The sequence below is a fragment of the Lissotriton vulgaris genome, chromosome 8, assembly GCF_964263255.1.
Source record: "Lissotriton vulgaris chromosome 8, aLisVul1.2, whole genome shotgun sequence".
Lineage (NCBI taxonomy): Eukaryota > Metazoa > Chordata > Amphibia > Caudata > Salamandridae > Lissotriton > Lissotriton vulgaris.
The window spans coordinates 1,002,195,433-1,002,214,774 of record NC_141696.1 but is presented as its reverse complement, the minus strand read 5'-3'; the positions used below and the strand labels follow the sequence as shown (position 1 = coordinate 1,002,214,774).

Here is a 19,342-nt window from a genome sequence, read left to right as displayed (position 1 = left end):
TGACCAGCCCAGAGTGTGCAAAAAATGTGATACCTCCCTCCAAGTAGCTTTGTGAAGACCTTGCTAAGTTCTTCAATGAAAACATTAATACTATTATCAAGGATCTGGGTGGGGGTCAGCATTCCTCGGGGGCTGCGGACCTGGAGAGTGGGAGAAGCAATGATGCCTTCTGTGCAGAAGGTGAGGTCCCTAATGGCCTTTTCTTAGTTTGTGCCCCTAGGATTGGATGATTTTGATAGGGTGGCCAGTGGTGTCCATTCAGGGTCTCCGCTTGATTCTATGCCCTTCAAAATTTTGGGGTGAATTTAAGGCAGAGCTGTTCCCCACTCTTCGACTAATTTGTAATCAGTCGTTGTTTAGTGGTATGGTCCCGGTACAATGGAAACAAGCAGTGGTGACACCTCTGTTAAAAAAGCCCTCGCTTGACCCGGAATGCCTTAAGAACTTTAGGCCCATCTCCCTCCTGCCTTTCCCAGCCAAAATCGTGGAACGAGTGGTGAGTAGCACTCTTTCCAAGTATTTGGAACAACACAATCTGCTGGAGGAGGTGCAGTTTGGTCAACCATGGGATCTTGCTGAAAAGATTGAGTGAGGTTGTGGTGAGGGGAACTGCCCTCAGATGGCTGCGGTCATTCTTGGGGGATAGAAAGCAAGCGGTATCCCTCCCCCTTTTCTATCTCCCTACTCAAATATCGCTCATGGTGTACCACAGGGCTCGGCTATCAGCCCTATTCTATTTAACCTCTACATGAAGCCTCTGATTGCTGTCATCAAAAAGCATAACAGTAACATCGTCAATTATGCTGATGACACGCAGTTGATTTTCTCCCTTGAGGGAGATCAATCAATATCGACAGAAGTGTTTCGTAACGGCCTGTCTGATACAGCCTCTTGGCTGAAGGAGAACTTGCTGCAATTTAATGCAGATAAGACCGAGGTGCTCTACTGTCCGAGGGACAGAGTCCCCACTGTCTTACCGTGTAACTTCTGGCATCACCGCGACTTTGGTTCAACCTGCAAAGAAGGTTCGTAATCTTGGCATCTTGTTTGATTCCAAACTTACTCTTGAATCGCAGGTCATGAACTGTGACCTGTTGCCTGGCTATTATCAGGTCTCTGCGGAAGATCCTTCATTTGCTTCCATCCCACGCTCGGGCATTGATAGTTCGTAGTACCATTCTTAGTAGGCTTGATTACTGTAACGCTTTGTTTCTCGAGTCACCTACATTTTTGCTTGATAGGTTGTAGAGGATCCAGTCTACAGCTGCCAAATTGGCCTTGGGGTGGCCTAGAAGATCTGCCTTCTTCAGTGGCTATAGCAGAACTACACTGCTTCCTCTTAGACAAAGAGTTCAGTTCAAGTCTCTCTGCATGGTGTTTAAAGCTCTGCACAGGGTGGGTCCTGTGTCTATGCAGAGAAAGTTCGAGTGGTATGTGCCTGCAAGATGTCTCCGTTCTTCTGCGGCAAAGCTTGTGGTAATGCCGAGATTTAGGAAAGTCAGGGCAGGTGGGCGAACCTTTGGGTACGCAGCTGCAAAACTCTGGAACCAACTCCCTGTGGAGTTAAGACAACTTGGTGAATTGTGTGTCTTCAGAAGAAGACTTAAAAGCCTGGTTGTTTCCTAAAACTCAGTCGGCTGTCTGATCCCCGCACATTCTTGTGTCCTCTTACTTCGAGTCAGTAGTGCCAGGACGCCTTTTTGGTGGTAGTGCACGCTATAAGTTAAATAAATAAATGATGCTATCTCCCCACGCAGCAATGGGCTCCATCGCTAACGCAAAAAGGGTGAGAAGGCACCCCTGTCTGGTCCCCCCCCCTACCAACAGTACATGCCTCTGAGAGCTTACCACTTACTCTAATGCGTATAGAAGGCTCAGTATACAGGAGTTTGATCCAGGCACAAAAAGAGGGCCTGGGACCCATACCACGCAGTGTTGCCTGTAACTATCGCCATTCCAACGTATTGAATGCCTTTTCGAGATTAAGCGAAACAAAGACCCTCTCCTCCTCTCCATGTAAGGTAGCATGCAAGACCGGAGTCCGTCTCCACAGGTTATATGTGGTACTACGTGCTGGCATAAAGCTACATTGGTCCTCATGGGCCAATGCGTGGACCACCCCCTGCAATCTGGTGGCAATTTTTTTTAATGTAAAATCTTAACTGTATTCAGCATGGTAAGGGTCATGACTGAGGATGGGTCTGAAGGATCCTAATCCCCCATCCCCAGCTTCAACATGAGGCACACTATCCCCTCCAACATGGTTGGTGCAAGGATATCACTCCCCTTCGCCTCCAGGAATACCTCCAGAAGTCTCTTTTAGGACCGTGAAATAGGTCTCATAAAATTCAGCCGGGAAGCTGTTGCCACCCAGAACCTTTGTCCTATTGAGCGCCTTTATAGTTGCTCACATCTCCTCTATAGAAATGTTCTCTTCCAAGTTCTCAGGGCCAACTAGAGCAGCACAGTACACCCACCGAAAATGGTCAAAAACGGCCTTCAAGGTGTCCTATCACCTGGTCTGTAACTCCCCATGCCTGTTCCAAATGTGCAAAATAGGGGGTATCTCAGTTTCGCCTCGGAAGACCCAATCTAGGATCTTGCTAGAATTATTGCCCTCTCCTTGTAGCAGTTGGCAGTAGAATTTGAGTGGTCTTGGCAAGTGTCCCAGAGTGAATGTATTTCAATAGAGATGGTTTCAGGGGTCCTTTTTGGCTTTAAGATTGCAAAACACAAGGGTGGAAAGGACGTGATACTTAAAGATCAGGTACGAAGATTAAAATGGTCCAAAGTGGTTCCTGAAACCTTCTCGCAGGAAGTGTTATCCAGGGTCGAACTTGAGGTAGCTATATGCTTAAATAAAGAATCCCTGGGTTCCCAGGTGGTCGATGCCTTTGATACTATCTGTATACATATTAATCATAGTCTATTGGCCGAAAGTAAACAGACCAGGCATGTAGGCAAAAGAATGTTCAATGGAAGTTGCTCTAAGGCTCACTCTGCACTACTCAAGGCTTTGAAGGCCAGCCCTAAAGATAGGGCCCAAATAGCTAGGACAAGGACAGCATATAAACAAGCTATACAAGCGAGGAAACATGAGCTGAAAGAGAGGGCTTGGACTCAACTTCTAGCCCCGGAGGTTTTGAGAGACAGCAGGAAATTCTGGGCAACCATAAACCAACCACTGTTCTCAAATGATGAGAACTTGCCACTCGAATCTAACATAGCAGACGACGTTTGGATAGCCCACTTTGGAAAAATATACTGTTCCCCGGGTATCGAGAATCCCACAGCTATTGACTTCCCCGGAAATGTGGCTACTTCTGTGGTCTTCGAGGTAATAGAAGTGGAAAAAGCAATAGAGCAGACGTTAAAGAACAAGGCTCCAGGCCCTGATGGGGTCCCTGCAGACATGCTTAAATACGCCCCGAAATTGTGGTCTAAAATTATGTGTAACATGTTTAATGCTTTGGACCCAAATAACATCCCAGTATCATGGAAGAAATCAATTATCCTGGTTTTTAAAAAGGGGGACAGGAAGGACCCCTCATGTTAATGGCCTATCTCCCTGATAGACTCCTCAGTCAAAATACTGGGCCGTGTTATCTTACATAAACTAACATAGTGGTTAGACGACAGAGGGGTCTTGTCGAACGTGCAATATGGCTTTAGAGCCAAAAGGAGTACCCTAGACCAATGCCTAAATCTGCAACTTTTAATTGACAAATACACCAAAGCCAAGGAGGGGTCGATGTACCTGGGGTTCATGGACCTCTCCTCAGCATTTGACCTAGTTAATAGGTCAAAGCTATGGCAAGTCTTATTAGAAATGGGTTTTGATCATGCCCTTGTACACCTTTTGGCTGATTTACACTCTGGTCTTATAACCTCTGTAAGGGTTACCTCTGAGGGACGCTGTACTAAACATTTTATTCAGAGAGAGGGGGGGTCAGACAGAGGTGCATTCTGGCCCCCCTTCTTTTTACATTATATATTAATGCCCTGGAGCCTGCACTGAGGGAGGCGTCACTGGACATACCGCGTATAGGGGACCTGGCTATACCGGTCCTCTTGTACGCGGATGACGCCGTTCTTTTGGCCCGCATGGGGTTAAGACTCCAAAGGTTGTTAGACGCTTTTGGGAGTTTTATGAAGACCCTGGATCTAAAAATTAACGCCAAAAAAATTCCAAGTTATGATCCTGGGGAAGTACAGAAGGAATAATAAAGCTAAAACCTTCTGCTGCTGTGGTGAAGAAGTTAGAGTGCCTACATTTCCCCGATCTGGGAGTTCTTTTTGATGACCGGGGGAATTGGGGCCCGCAACAAAAAACAAACGTTGCATTTGCAAGAACAACCTCTGCACTCTTGGGTTTTAACAAAAAACTAGGGGCTAGACCAGTAGAAGCAATATTGAAGGTGTACAAAGCCAAATGTCTTGCAGTTGCCACTTATGGTAGCTCAATATGGGGTTACTGCCCCCAAGACAGAATTCATGTGACTGAAAACAAATTCCTGAGATCAGTCCCAACAGTGCCGCAGTCCACACCTACTTATACTATCCATACTGAGTTGGGGGTTAGGCACGTTTCTGATATAATAAAAATAGCCCCTCTAACTTGTTGGTTGAAGACCTGGCTAAATCAGGAAATCTCCCTGAACCACATCATCCTGAAAGATTATCTCCTGCAGGAAAATGCTAGCAAAATCCCTTGGCTGACCTACATCAAATCCAGTCTCCATAAAGTAGGGCGACCCGAGCTCTTCTCTTCCCCTGAGTCCATTACATCTAAGGACATCTTATTAACTAAAAATGCTATGCTGCAGTCGTTGTCATTGGAGAGAGAGGAGGTAGAATTACTATTAGAGCTAATCTTATTTTAGTTAACTCACCTGGACCCGAATTCTATCTGTGTTTAACCGTCCCTACCATAGGAATCCTTTAACTCGCTTTCGTTTTTAATCTGATTAATTTGACCTTAGGCTGCTTCCCAAAATGGTGCAAACTGGAAAAGGCTAGCCCATGTAACTGTGACAATTTTTCTATACAGGACCCAACACACTTTTCAATGTTCTGTGAACACTATGCGGACACCAGGAAGAAGTTTCTGCTTTATATATTGAGGGAGGCAGGGTTTCTACAAGTAAAGCCAGCTCTCCTGTACCTACAATTATTAAATACTCACCGTATAATTTTCCATGTCACTAGCTTTTTAGTAGCCGCTGTCCGGATCAGGAATAAGATTAATTCTGTCCCTATGAACTTGGCTGATCCTAATTAGTATGAATTTATTTTAGATACCTAAATAGATGTAGCAATGTATACCAAAATAGCAGATTGCCATTTTTTAATTCTTATTTTATAAAATTTTTAATGACCATATACTTGTCATATTTTTGTATAGCATTACTGTATATTTTGTATTATATTGTTGTATATATCATGTATTATATTTTTAATTGTACTGTTGTCTTTTTATGATATTGATTTATCTAATAAAAGTATTTGACTGACTGACTGTATTTCTCTATGTACCCCTAGAACAGTAGAGTGCACAGCTGCTGAAATGCTTCCTGTGTTTGCAGGTCGGCCAGTCTTTGCTGGGCCCCAAGGTCTGCTACTAGCCGCCTTTGCACCTTACAAAATGTCCCAATACATTCTCCCCTAACTACCGCCATGAGTGTCTCCCACTCGACTATTCTAGTGTTCATGGTACCCCAGTTTGTTGGTAGGTATGTCCCAAACGCTGTCTCCAGATATCTGCGTGGCAGACTGCATCCATAAGGAGGTCAGAAGGCATTCCCCAGGTCCTGGCCCTCTCAATCTAACCCCTCCCCGATTCAGTAATACAGTTGCATGATCTGAGATAAAGCAGCCCAAATGTGACAGCAGTGAGCAAGGAATGATTGAGTCCCTTCCACCAAACCCCCCCACCCCCCACCCTGGGGAGCAATCACCAACCATCCAGCAGGCCGAGATTATGCATCACCGTCTAAGTGCGCCCACCACTAATAGTTTATTGCCCCTGTTGGACGTGGCCCTTTTTGTAGGGTCATCCCTGAACTTTTTGCTTTCCTTCCTGGTATTTTTTCTGACCTAGTGTTGGTGGTTTTAGGACTCTGGCCACTTTATCACTGCTGTCCAGTGTGAAAGTGCATGTGCTCTCTCTGGTAAACGTGGTAGGATTGGTCTGCACCTGTTTGGCGTATTTAATTTACCTATCAGTCCATTGTGAAGTGGTATCTCATGTACCCGGGGCCAGTAAATTAAATACTACTGGTGGGCTTGCAGCGCTGCTTCCGCCGCCCACCAAAGTAGCCTTTCAAACCTGTCTCAGGCCTCTGCCATTGCAGGGCCTGCACGCACAGTTTACTGCTGCTGTGACGTGGCACATAAAGTGGTTGTCACGTCAGTGACTCCCCTTTTGCTACATATCAGTCACCTCGAAGTTAGGCCCTAGCTAGCCTTAATGGGAGGGGGTGCCCTGTAGGTAAAAGGTAGAACATGTGCCTTCACTGTGTGGCCTGTCCTGGTATTGACAATTTGGTTTCGCACTACTGTGAGGCGAATGTATGACACTACTTAGCATGCTATTACTACGCATGCTTTTAAGTGCGTTGTTTTTACATCGCAACTAACATTACTCTGCATATTTTTACTGCGCAAACTATTTCTTCGCAAATACATTTAGAATTTAAGACTGCTTTTACTGCGTTGTTAATTACTTTGTATACCTCTACAACGCAAACAAGGGCAATTTTTGTAATATTTTTTAATAAAGTAACCTAAACCCTGGGACGGGATTGCAGGGAAATAAGAGTTTTTGGTGGGGGAGTGCACCCGGCTGACACAATAAAATGCAACTCTTCTGGTCTCATATGTGTTCGATGCTGAGGAAACTATGTAAAACCAGAAATACATGGTCAGCGAACACTGGAATTACTCACCTGAGAACAAAGTGCAGGCGCTGGGAAGCCACTATGCTGCAGCCCATATAACAAAACAAATACAATTTACAGAAGTGCAAAATACTTTTTCCTCTTCTGACTCTTCTTAAATTGACTCGTTCAGGGACGTCACTTATGTTTACATCCTTGGCCCCCACCTTCGTTGTTTCTTCATTTCTTCAACACAATAAGGGGCAACAGAGGCAAAATTCAGACTAGGTCACCCTCCACTCAGAAACATTACTAACAGCAAAAGGACGTAGGAGAATTTGTCTATTGCCTTTGCAGACTGTCTGTTAAGTAGGGCATGGGAGTATATTTTACCCCTGTACAACAACCAATCTCTTTTTCAAACGTGTTTTCCCGACTCAAAGTAGCCTTAATATCTTGTTTTAAAAGAAACAACCTCTCAAATCAGCAGTCACTTGTCAAAAGAAAACACCTCATACCCCACCCCACCTTCGTTGCCCAATTTGGCAAATATTAGTTCTGCTTGACATAGCTTGCAAGAGGTCATATACACGGTAGGAGGGCGGGGGAGAAGCACGCATGAGCCTCCAGGGGCACAGTGCACGTTTTGCACTAGGGAAGTTGGTGTTTGCTTGTGTTGTGCTCGTCGTGCTTATTAGCAAGTATTTCATAATCCTGCAAAAACTTCTCGGAAGAAAACAGCTTCTCACAGTAAAGGTTTTATTACACTAGCTCTGTGTGTGGGGAGGGGTTGCGCTTGGCATCACTTGTCATGCCTAAAGCAGGCAGGGCCCCGCTACTGTAGGGTTGGTTGGTCCCGCCAGACGCTCTGGCCACTGAAGGCCTGTTTTGATCGCGTGGCTTGGTGCGAGTGCTCTCGTCTGACACGCTAAAATGGCAACACCTCTGGTGTTTTATGTGTTCGCTGCCGATGAAACAATGAAAAACCAGAGATTCATGGTACGCACCTGCTCTGTCTATCATGATTAGCCCTTAATCTCACCCCGTGCCGGATGTGGTATAACTGCTTGAGCTGGCGGCTTTGGAGCTGGGTAACCAGGTTCGCGTCGTCTCTTCATCCTGTGATTCTAGGCAGATCATTTAATCTCTCTGCGCCTACCAAAACATATTGTGTATTGTAACTGGTGCTCATGTACAGCGCTCCAATACCTTTGAATCCTGTTGGCGCTATATAAAACTGAAAAAAACAGACCACCTACCCTCTGCCTTGTTTTATAATGGCACCATGAAGTATGCATGAATGCACTTCGAAACACTAGTAATTAGAAGTATCATTGTTAGATTACATTGTTTATTTTTATGATTTTTCAGTACATGTGCCGGCAGGCTACTCAATCCACAGTAGCAACCGGCTTAACTCACTGAGCTACCTGTAGGGGTATTAGCATAGCGCCCTCCGTTAGGACGGTGAATGGCCAAACTGAGCTATTTTACGTGGCAATCTTTAGATGTCTGTCAACAATCAAATCTAAACTTGCCACGCTACTGACTCATATTTCGGAAAGAAATTTCCCATCCTCAGTAATACAAACAACAGAACCACTTTAAAAGTCCCCTCAAATATGTAATCCTGATCTGAAGGTGCACTGTGTTTGGTATCAAATTAGAGCCTTTTCGTTACTGAATTGGAAGAACCTAGCAACGCATTGTTACAAGGCCCAGAGAAAGAGGCGCTTGAACCAAAAGCATCGATTTCCTTGTTGCTCAACACCCATTCCATTTCCTTCCTTGTATACATTTTTAAATTCGCAAAGTAAAATAATGCATACTAATAGCATTTGCGAATTAAAAGCATGCTATGTTTCAGCATGCTTAATAATGGTAAACGCAGACTAAAACTTGTGTAGTAAAAGCACATCGTAGTAATGCCGGCGTAGTAACTGGGCATTACCCTGTCAGGCTGCCCTCGCATAGGAATGCATTGGGGATTCCCTGATGTGTTTCAGTGGTAATTCCTGACATACCAAACTTGATCACGCTAGTCCTCTCATGTTTGGAATAATGGTAATGAATGCTGCGTAATGGTGTTCGCAGATTATTATCACTATTTTAGAAATGCCACTTTTAGAAGTAGGCATTTCTGTGTGTGCTATGTGTCTTTGTCCCTGCCTGTTGTAAATTGCATGCCTGGCTCTGGAGTGACAGGGGCTGGTGAGCTGCAGTGGCTACAGAGGGGCTGGGTGAGTCTGCACTAGGCTGAATAGACCGATCTGTATTTGGAGTAGTGGGAGGAGTAGCACCTAGGCCTGAATAGGACTGTGCCTGCCTTTCACAATGCTGGCACCGCCCCCAGTGGTGTATATGGGGCTTGAGCCTGCAGTAACAAAGGAGGTTGTTGTGCACTCTTAAGTAATATTTAAGTGCCCTCCAGAACTGGTTTAGACCAGGCACAGAGCCCTGTGCCAGGGGGAGAACAAAGACTAGCAGTGGTATAAGTATTGGGGCTGTGACCCCATGTAAGTGTGCTTGTGAACTTTTTGTTGCCTGCTCAAGCCAAAGGACTGCTGGGCGAGGTGGGACCAGCTGCTGGCTCCTGGGGGTCCTTAAGTGCTGGCCTGCCTGTGCCCAGCTCTACCCTCAGGAACTGGGGACTTAGCACCTTGCAAGCGCTTAATTTTCATTACCCTAGTGCCAGGTGAAGAGAGGAGCGATTTGTGCCCTGCTGCGTGGGCAGCACCCCCCTCTCCTAGGTGACCTGAGCCTCGGGTGGGGGCCCACCCTGCCCAAAGGCGTGAGGATTGCTTCGGGGTTTTGCGCTTGAAAGCGCTGTGCAGCGAAGCCTGCTGCCTCGCGAAATCCCCCTCAGAAGGAAACCTGGCGTGGGGATTCCTCTGTGTGCCTGGTTGTGGGACGGCCCACCGGAAGTCAGGCAGTCTGCGTTTGATGGTGGGCGGGGCCCCCTGTAGCGAGAGAGACGCCGCAAATCCTCGATGTCAGGCTGGAGCCTACCCCGCGTTCGTTGGCTTTCAGGGCCCCAGAGAGGAAGTCAGGCGGTTGTGACCTGGTTGGGGGCCGGCGGGAGGAAGTGCTGCTGTAGCAGAAGTCGGGCAACCCTGTGCCTGGTTCAAGGCGGGGCTCCTGTAGTGCTGAGGAGAGCCCCGCATGCAGCAAAAAGACCAAGACTCAGTATCCAAGATTCACCGGACACCGAAGGGACCGTAACCTCGCTGGCTCCCTGCTGCATCCTTCCTGTTTCACCCGAGAGGAGAGGAGAAGTCTACTGCGGGAGCCACTGTGAGCTCCAGAATCTGGCCCGATTGGCACTACTAAGAGGAGAAGCTCCAGTGAGTCGGGCTTACAAGGCACACTATTGGTGCCTGCTTGTTTTCACAGCTGCGCCGCCAGATTGCGGGCAGCTGCGATGTCGGGGGCATTTTATGTCTACAGAGAGACACAAGTGTGTTGCACCCTCACCCCCATTTTCAGCACAGGCCTGTTGGGGCCAGTACTTTGCTCCATCTGCAGCCCAGTGGCCAGTTTGAAAACCTCATAATAGTAGAGGCCTGACTTTTGGGAGAGGGTCATTGCGGGGCAGCCCAAGACGGACCCCAGAGGTCAAGGCCAACCAACCTTATGGTCGCCCCTATGTTTAGGTGGGGTCTGATGTGATCAGGTGGTGTAAGGATCACCTATTGTGCAGTGTATGCCTGAGAGGTGCATAAGATTTTATGAAATGATGCATTACTGATGATCTTTTCTGCCTATTGTGTATATGTTAAGTGTACTATTGCCACTAATTACTGGTTATTTTTATTTAAATACTAGTGAGTTCTAATAGTGACGACTGTGGCCCGATTGGCCCTGTAGTGTATATTATTTAGACTGCTGGCCCCGCAGCTATGGAACACGCTGCCAGTGACACTGCGCGGCACTTCAAATTTATTGGCGTTTAGGAAGGGTCTTAAAACCTGGCTTTTTACCTCTTAGTTGTCACCTCTGTGGTTTATCTGGATTTTTCCTTTTTCTCTGTTTTTTTTCCTGTTATGTTGTGATATAGGTGTGCATTCAAAGCGCCGGGACACTCATTGAGTAGCCGTGCTCTATACAAAACCAAGATAACATAACAACATTATCCCTGTAATTTGTGTGGAGTTTCTTTTGTGGTGTGCCTAGTGTGTCGCTGCTGTTTGTTGCACAAACGCTTTACACATTGCCTCTGGGATAAGCCGGACTGCTCGTGCCAAGCTACCGAGGGAGTGAGCAGGGGTTATCTTCAGCGTGTAACTCCCTTGCCCAGACTAGAGTGGTGGTTTCTGCCTGGCTGTCTCCGCCTCCTGCTGAGAAGCTGGGCCAGAGAGGACCAAATTGGTTTGGACTAGGCACAGACCCTCTCTGCCTGATAGGACAAAGGATTTTGGGCTCGAAAGTGGGGCTCAAACACCTAAACTTTAGAACTCTTTTGGACCAAGAAGACTGTCAAGAAGAGCTGGAGAAGCTATGAGGAGGAACTACCACTTTGCTGATTGCTTTGCTGTGTTGGCCTGTAGTGGCTGCTTCTGTCTTGGGCAATGAAATGACTGGACTTAACTTTCTGCAACTTCTTTCTTTGAGTATCTCCAAGTGCTTGAGCTAGAGCTTGCCCCCCCCCCCCTGTTCAAGAAGTCTCAGGAATAAGCAAGACTTAGTTATTTTGCCATCAGCACTGGAGACTGTGTTTTGTGCTGCAACAGAAGGAAAAGCAACTTGATGCGGTCTACGACGCCACTGCTGACTCGGTGTCCTGAAGGCACCGCAGAGTGCATCGCCGCACCGTGACCTTGGTCTCATCGACAACACCATCTGAGGCCACCACCGAGCCGCTGCTCGCACTGCGACCTGTGTGCTCCGCACCGCCTCACTTCACGACACCGCCTTAGTATCCCAGATGACGCCGCTTCACGCCGACATCGACGCCGCTGCTTGCACTGTTGTTCAAGGGCACTGCTCATAAGTTATACGACGCAACATCCTCATCACGCACCGCAGCCTTGGCCTGCCTACGCATAGACTCCCGTTCGTCAGCTGACAGCGCTTCAGCAACAATGACGCTGCCTGTATGTGACCTATCAGCACCGTTACAAGCACCGCATCACTTCGCACCGCAACACTGGTCTCACTGACCATGCCATCTGACGCCACCACCAAGCTGCTGCTCGCACCACGACCTGAGGGCATTGCACGCTGCACTTTGCACCACAGCAGCTGACGCCAGCGCTCCTGACTTCAACCGCGAGGACTTCGATCTGCAACGTGTGTGACTTCAAGGGCCCGACTACTCCTGCACCGACTTCCGGAACAGACGCCTGCCGGCGCCTTGCTTTCGGAGCTCAACGAGAGGCCTCGGACGCCCTACATTTCTAAAGGTACCGTTTTGTGGGTCTTCCCGACACCGTAGTTGGGACGGAGCTATCGACTTCAAGAAACTGGATTGCAAGGTAATTTTGATAACTGAAGATTTCTAAGTACTGGATTGTGGATATTTATGGTTTTTGGTCTTGTCTTAAGTATATAAAAATATTGGATATTTTCCTAAACTGGTGTGGTGTCCTTTTGTAATGCTTACACTGTATTACTTATTGGTTCTGTGCAAATGCTTAACACACTGCCTCCAAGATCAGCCTGACTGCTCGTGCCAAGCTACCAAGGGGGTGAGCAGGGTTATTTTAGGAGTGTATCCCCCTTATCCTGACTAGAAGGAAGGGTCCCTAGGTGGACAAGGTGCAAACCATTGCCAACTAGAGACCCCATTTCTAACAGGTGTGTATTTTATTCTTATACTGGAGAGTAGAGGCTAACCTGCACTATCTAAGGGGAGAACCTAAATTGGACTCTTACCCATAGTAAAGTGTGATTACTAACCTTGCATACCAGGCTATTGTGAGACTGTGTTTGGGGCATGTCATTGTCATCTCTGGGACACAGGCCTTTTGTCATGAAGGCGTTCTGAAACAGCAGTCTCTACTACAAAATAAGTAAAATCCTATGTAACAGATGTTACTAGGTTACTTGTGTGGTTGGTGTGTCTATAGGAATCTAGAGACCACATGAAGAGTGAACATAGTTTTAAGTTTTGTTCACCCCCGAAAACCATTGGTAAATTTTTCTTATGATGTTGCTATGATGTACATAGCGGTTTATCACCGGCTTAACTGTCACCAGCTTTTTTTAATATTGTGACTGGTTTGAGTGTTTTACTGAGCTGATATGCTGTGAGGAGAACTGTTTGTGTTAATGGCACAGTTGAATTTATAACTATTTCCGGATTTCTTTGTTTATTATTTTTGCAAAGTTAGTTTTACTACTTTATATAGTGATTATTTTCTGTCTTCCTTAGTTGGATGCCAGACCCTTTTGTCACTGCCTGTGGATTTTAATTTAGGAGCTATATTGGGTAAGTTATATTAAAATTAATTAAAGACATGCTCTTCTGTTCAAAAACTTGACCCATTATCTATCCACCTGTGCTTTTCTGAGTTACTTTTTAAACATTTGTATTAGTGATGTATGCTAATTATCCAAACGTGTTACAGAGCCATGATTGAGTACCTACAATTTAGCCTTCGGGCAGATTATCTGCACCATCTCATTGAGGACAGTAGGCGAGACGCGTTCTGCATGAAATCCCTTACACTGTCCAGCCACTGGCAGTGTTTAATGACGGTAATTGGAACATACCGCCTGGGCTGTTCACAAAGGTAGCTTACAGTTGTGAGAAATTTTCATGTGTAAGTTTACTCTTACCTTTTGAGAAATTCTACTATTTTCGGCCATTAACAAAGTACAAGTGTAAAGTTACTCAAAAGTGTAGACTTGCTTCCACATATCCAACCCTTGAAAAAGGGGTGGAGCGAAACTTACAATTGGAAGTTACTAATGGCAAAAAGAAATTGCAGTAAGTCCACCACCACGAATGGCCAACCACTGATACTGCAGCACCCTTTGATATACAATAATGGGGACAGGAACTTAAAGTAAAACCTCATAGTAAATATTCTTACATTACATGAAAATATTTAAAATAGTTAAAATATAATTAAATACAATGTAATGATAAAAATAGAATATTTAATATTTTGTTTTAAAATATTTTATGTTTTTGAATTGGATCATTTTTGTACATTAAATAGTAATAGAATATAATTAAATGACTTAATTCCACACTTCGCCTTTTATTTAATCTATAATACCAAAGAATATTATTTTTACTTTAGGAGAAACATTTTTTGGGGTGTAAATTCTGTTTATTAGGCATTATACAGTTATTTCACCAGCACAATGGCAATATAAATTAGCACATCTTTGACATAAATCTATAAACATGCGCTTTTTACCTGTAAACAAGCCAGAACTGCAAAATACACTATCAAACATAACTTGGTACAGTCTATACATCAATTTGGTGTCCTCATCATATGAGAATCAGTCTCAAAACCCCGACAATTTCATCAACCTCCCAGAAGCCTTTCATTGTGCTGCATGTCTGCCTAGCACGTACATTCCCTACATCACCCTTTGAAACCTTTCTTCCAAGAGTAACTAATTTACTGTAACTCAGAAGCAGCTGCCAACAATCACACACCACACCACGTTGTGTCCCTGTGCATCAGGAGAGACCCCACCCCCTCCTGCGATTATGTGGTCTGCTTAATCATCTCCTCTCTATCCCCATGCATTTACCCCAGTAATGCAGCCCAGCTTTCAGATCCTCTGCTATATAGCATCCCTGTGACTAAGTTTCATATAGACCTCCTCTACAACGCCCACTCCACTACATCTCTATGCCACAGAGTGACAGAGGGGTCTCTTGTACCCATCCATCTAATGGCTGTTCCCACCCACAATAGTGTGATGTTAAAGTGAGTTAACTTAAATCTAGCAATGCAAGAAACTGTCTTTACTACCAGTTCCCATATTGCATTCCAGTGAGAGGCTTGGATAACTCCTACCCGCATGCCCGCTGTGCCACCGGCTCTGTCTGAACTCTATAAATCCTGAGTGTTAAGGGTGTGTAACTAAGATGTCTAGCCAACACTACAGTATCAAATGCAATGTGGCAGTCACTCAAGGGGTGGTTGGGAATTGGCTCCAAATCTGTCAAGCTGTATGCACCAGCTTTGGGCAGCCCGACTCCACCGGCTCTCCTTCGGGTACCCAAACTCTGTGGGGGGGGGGGGGGGGGGGGGATGGCGGGGGTTCCAGGCCTTTACCACCGGCGGCTCCGGCCCCGGTTGACCTCACGATACCTCCTCTGGGGTCTAATCCATTGACTACACCGCCTCAGACGCCGGTTGGCTCCCCAGCTGGCGTCGACCCCGGCCTCCACCTCGACCTAGATACGGAGCCGGACCGGTGTCTACAGACGCCGGTACTGGTGCCAACCGGCACTTTTGTGCCACTTTTCTATCCTGGTGATCCCTATATCCGGGAGTGGCAGCCAAGAGAAGGTGAGGAGGACAGGGAGGGGTCTGGTGACCCTCTTGTAGACCAACTTGAAGATCTGGACTGGAGAGAGGAGTTTGGTGAGGCCAGTGGTCCTTGGCATGCTTTCTCCCCCTACCCTGGCTCCAGAGGAGGGAGCCTTCTACACTGTGGTGTTGCGTAGGGCAGCTGAGATTTGGGCCTTGAGCTTCCTACGGTGGCAGTCAGGACTAACCTCATAACTGAGATGCTTTAACCAACAGTGGCCTCTTTTCGGAGCCCCTGCTGACATTCAATGAGGCCCTCACGGACATCCTTCTGTGCACTCAGTCTAACCTGTGGCTAGGATGATTACCCGACATCACCGCCTGGCTCCAGGGGACCCCATTTTCCTCTCCCAACACCCTACCCCTAAGAGCTTGGTTGTCTTAGCCTCTACCTCAGAAGGCGTGTTCCCTACTGCTTCTCCAGATAGGGAATCCAAGAAGCTGGAACGCCTTGGGAAGAGATGTTTTCTCACACCAGTATGGGACTGCACTCGGTGAACACTGCATGTCTGTTGGGGCGTTATACTCGCTCTGTGTGGAATATGGTTGAGCAAGTGCTGCCGCAGTGCCCAGAGGAGGCCTGGGCTGCACTCTTATGCTGTTGCCGAGGGGAGAGATGCAGCAAAGTTTGTCATTCACTGCGGACTGGATACTGCCAACTCGCTAGGCAGGACTATTTCAACATTGGTAGCCCTGAAACGCTATGCCTGGCTGAGGTCCATTGGCTTCTCGGTTGATGTACAATCTATTCTTTTGGACATGCCCTTTAATGGCCGTCGCTTATCCTCGTGACTACATATCGCCCCATGCAGTCTGCTTTCTGCCCATTTCTTGGCTACGGAAGGGGTGCCCCGCCAGGTTCCTCTTAGAGCCACAGGCCAGCGTGGGACCCAACGTGGGTCTGGGGCCAGCGGGCAGGCCAGTCCACCAGTGACGACTCTGGCAGCCATCAAGCCCTCCGAAGTCTGACCTTTCAGGCCACCAGTTTCCAGTGGGCAGTAGGATGTGCCATCACCTCCCCCACTGGCAAACCATTACCTTGGACTGGTGGGTTTTGCAGATAGTCCAAAGGGGCTACTCCCTCCCCTTCGAGACTACCCCTCTATCCATGCCACCACAACTCCATTGCATGTCGGAGGATAACTTGGCCCTTCTCCGCCAGGAAGTTGGAGATCTCTTGGCCAAGGGAGCTATCAAGCGAGTTCCTGCCCAAGAAGTAGGTCGTGGTTGTTATTCCCCCTACTTTCTGGTGCCCAAGAAGGACAAAGGCTTGCGTCCTATCTTGGATCCCAGGAACGTCAACCATGTCCTCCGGAAGGAGAAGTTCAAAATGCTGATATTGGCTCAGGTCCTGTCTGCCTTTGACCCTGGTGACTGGATGGTAGCGTTGGACTTGAATGATGTTTATTTTCACATCCCCGTCCTGCCTGCCCACTGACCTTACCGAAGGTTGATGGAAGGCCACGAGCATTTTCAGTTTACCGTGCACCCCTTTGGCTTTACCAGTGCAGCCACCCCCCCCCCCCCCCGGTGTTCACAAAAATGATGGCGTGGTTGCAGCTCATCTGCGCAGATCAGGGGTTCCAGTCTTCCTCGATCTCGACCACTGGCTGTTGAACGACAGTTCGCCCCATGCTGTCCTCTCCCACTTAGACTGTGGCGTTCCTCCCGCATTCGCTGGTGTTCACTGTCAATGTGCAGAGGTCACACCGGATTCCCTTTCAGAAGCTCCTTTTCAACGGGGCAGTTCTGGGCACAGCGCAGTTTTGGGCCTATCCCTCCCGAGAAGCGAGTCTGGGATATTCGGGCTATGATTCCGATCTTTCAGCCTCTATCCTGAGTTTCGGGCAGAAGAACTCTGAGGCTGCTGGGCCTCATGGCCTCCTGCATCCTGCTGGTGGATCATGCCAGGTGGCACATGCGGGCTCTGCAGTGGGACTTAAAGTTGAAGTGAGCACAGCATCATGGGAATCTTTCCGATTGCGTCCAGATCTCAGAGGGCACTGCACACCAACTGCAGTGGTGACTGACGGACCGGGATTGGGATCCCTCTCCCTCCCCTCTCCCTTCCTCATCCAGAGTTTACAGTGGTGACAGATGTATCACTTCTGGGGTGGGGTGGCCACATAGGGGAGGCAGAGATCAGAGGCCTCTGGTCTCCGGCGGAGTCTGGGCTCCACATCAACCTTCTGGAGCTCAGGCGATTTGTCTTGCACTGAAGGCATTCCTTACCTCTGTCAAAGGAAGAGTAGTGCAGGTTTTCACGGACAACACCACCGCCATGTGGTATTGCAACAAACTAGACTGGGTGGGGTCCTGGACTCTGTCAGGAGGCCCTTCGTCTCTGGAAGCGGCTGGAACATCCGGGCATGTCCCTAGTGCTTTAACACCTGGCGGGTTCCCTGAACGCCAGGGCGGACAAACTCAGTCGCTTGGACATTATACATCACAAATGGTGTCTTCACTCAGGTGGTGCAAGGTCTCTTTCAACAGTGGGGAGAGCCTTGGTTAGAGCTATTTGCCACTGAAGAGAACGCGTAAGGTTAGCCGTTCTGAGAATTGGAATTTCCAAGGCAGCTCTCGTTCAGCAACGCTTTTCGCCGCAAGTGAAGTTGCGGTCTTCTATACTCCTTTCCGCCCAGAGTGCTGAAGAAGATAAAGTGCGACACGTCGTTCTTGTGGCTCCGGACTGGGCACGAAGAGTCTGGTATCCCAAGCTCTTGCACATAGCCATCGATCCTCCAATCAGACTTCCTCTTTGGGAAGATCTTCCGTCGCAGTAGTGGGGGACGGTCCTCCACCCGCACCTGTCCAGCCTCCACCTCATTGCGTGGAGATTAAGCAACAACAGTTGTCCGCTTTCGACCTTCCTCCCGAAGTCTGTAATGTCATCTTGGTAGCCAGGCGTCCCTTCACTAAATCGGTATACGCCTACAGATGGAACAAATTTGTGGCATGGTGCACAGCAAAGGCTGTGGATCCCCTTTCTGCCCCTCTTTCGGAGGTTCTCCTCTTTCTTTTTTTCTTTGGCTCAGAAGTGTTCTGCTGTGGTCACCCTTAATGGCTGTCTTGCAGCCGTTTCGGCCTTTCTTTGCCTTCCAGATCAGCCTTCTCTTTTCAAGTCCCCTATTGTAAATAGGCTTCTAAATGGCACTCCTACACGAGACCCAGTCAGGTTTCAGGCCACAGTATAGTGCTGAATCGGCCCGCTTCTGGCCGCGGAGACACTACGTAGGGTGGCTGACTAAGGGAAATCAGGGGCGCTCATCATGTTAGACCTCAGCACAGCCTTGATGTAATTTCACACACTGTTACTGGATCGACTGTGGGCACAGGGTATTGGGAGTGGAACCTTTGATTGGATAGCGGACTTCCTCCATAAGCAATCGTTTCAGGTCATCCAGAAGCCATACACGTCAGACTTTATCCCGCTGCAGAGGGGAGTGCCTCCGGGGTCGGCGCTGAGCCCCACTCTGTTCAATCTTTACATGCGCCCACTGGCCGATGTGATCCAAAGCCCTGGGGTGAAGATGGTGTCATATGCTTTTGACACTCAGATCATGATTACATTAGCTAATGATGATGAGAGGGTATCAACCAATTTTTAACTGTCTTGCTGACATAGTGACATGGATGCAAACCAGCTGCTTGAAGTTGAATGTAGAGAAAACTGAGGTGCTGATGGTGGGAAAGCAGCCATCCATCTGGTCCTTGGCATGGTGGCCGGTCGATTTGGGCCCGAGCCCAAAACCCAATGTGAAAAATCTAGGCATCGTTGTCCAGGAACAGCTATCTTTTGAGAGTCCTCTAGATGGTGAAGCTGAACTTCACTGGCTCCCAATTAAACACAGAATTGCCTTTAAAGCCCTGTGTTTTAAGCATAGGATAATGTATCGGAGGGGTCCCAGCTACATCTTCCCACTGATCAAGGCTCATACCCACTCCAGAACACTCGGATCT

General features: G+C 47.6%; 1 protein-coding gene across 1 annotated transcript in view; it reads left to right on the top strand.

The window, feature by feature from the left end:
- Positions 1 to 19,342, top strand: part of BORA (BORA aurora kinase A activator) — a 338,798-nt gene that overhangs the window by 209,774 nt on the left and 109,682 nt on the right. Inside the window, exon 7 of the mRNA XM_086934892.1 lies at positions 13,252 to 13,308. Coding sequence (XP_086791018.1) covers positions 13,252 to 13,308 — 57 coding nt within the window. The remainder of the gene's footprint in view (positions 1 to 13,251; positions 13,309 to 19,342) is intronic.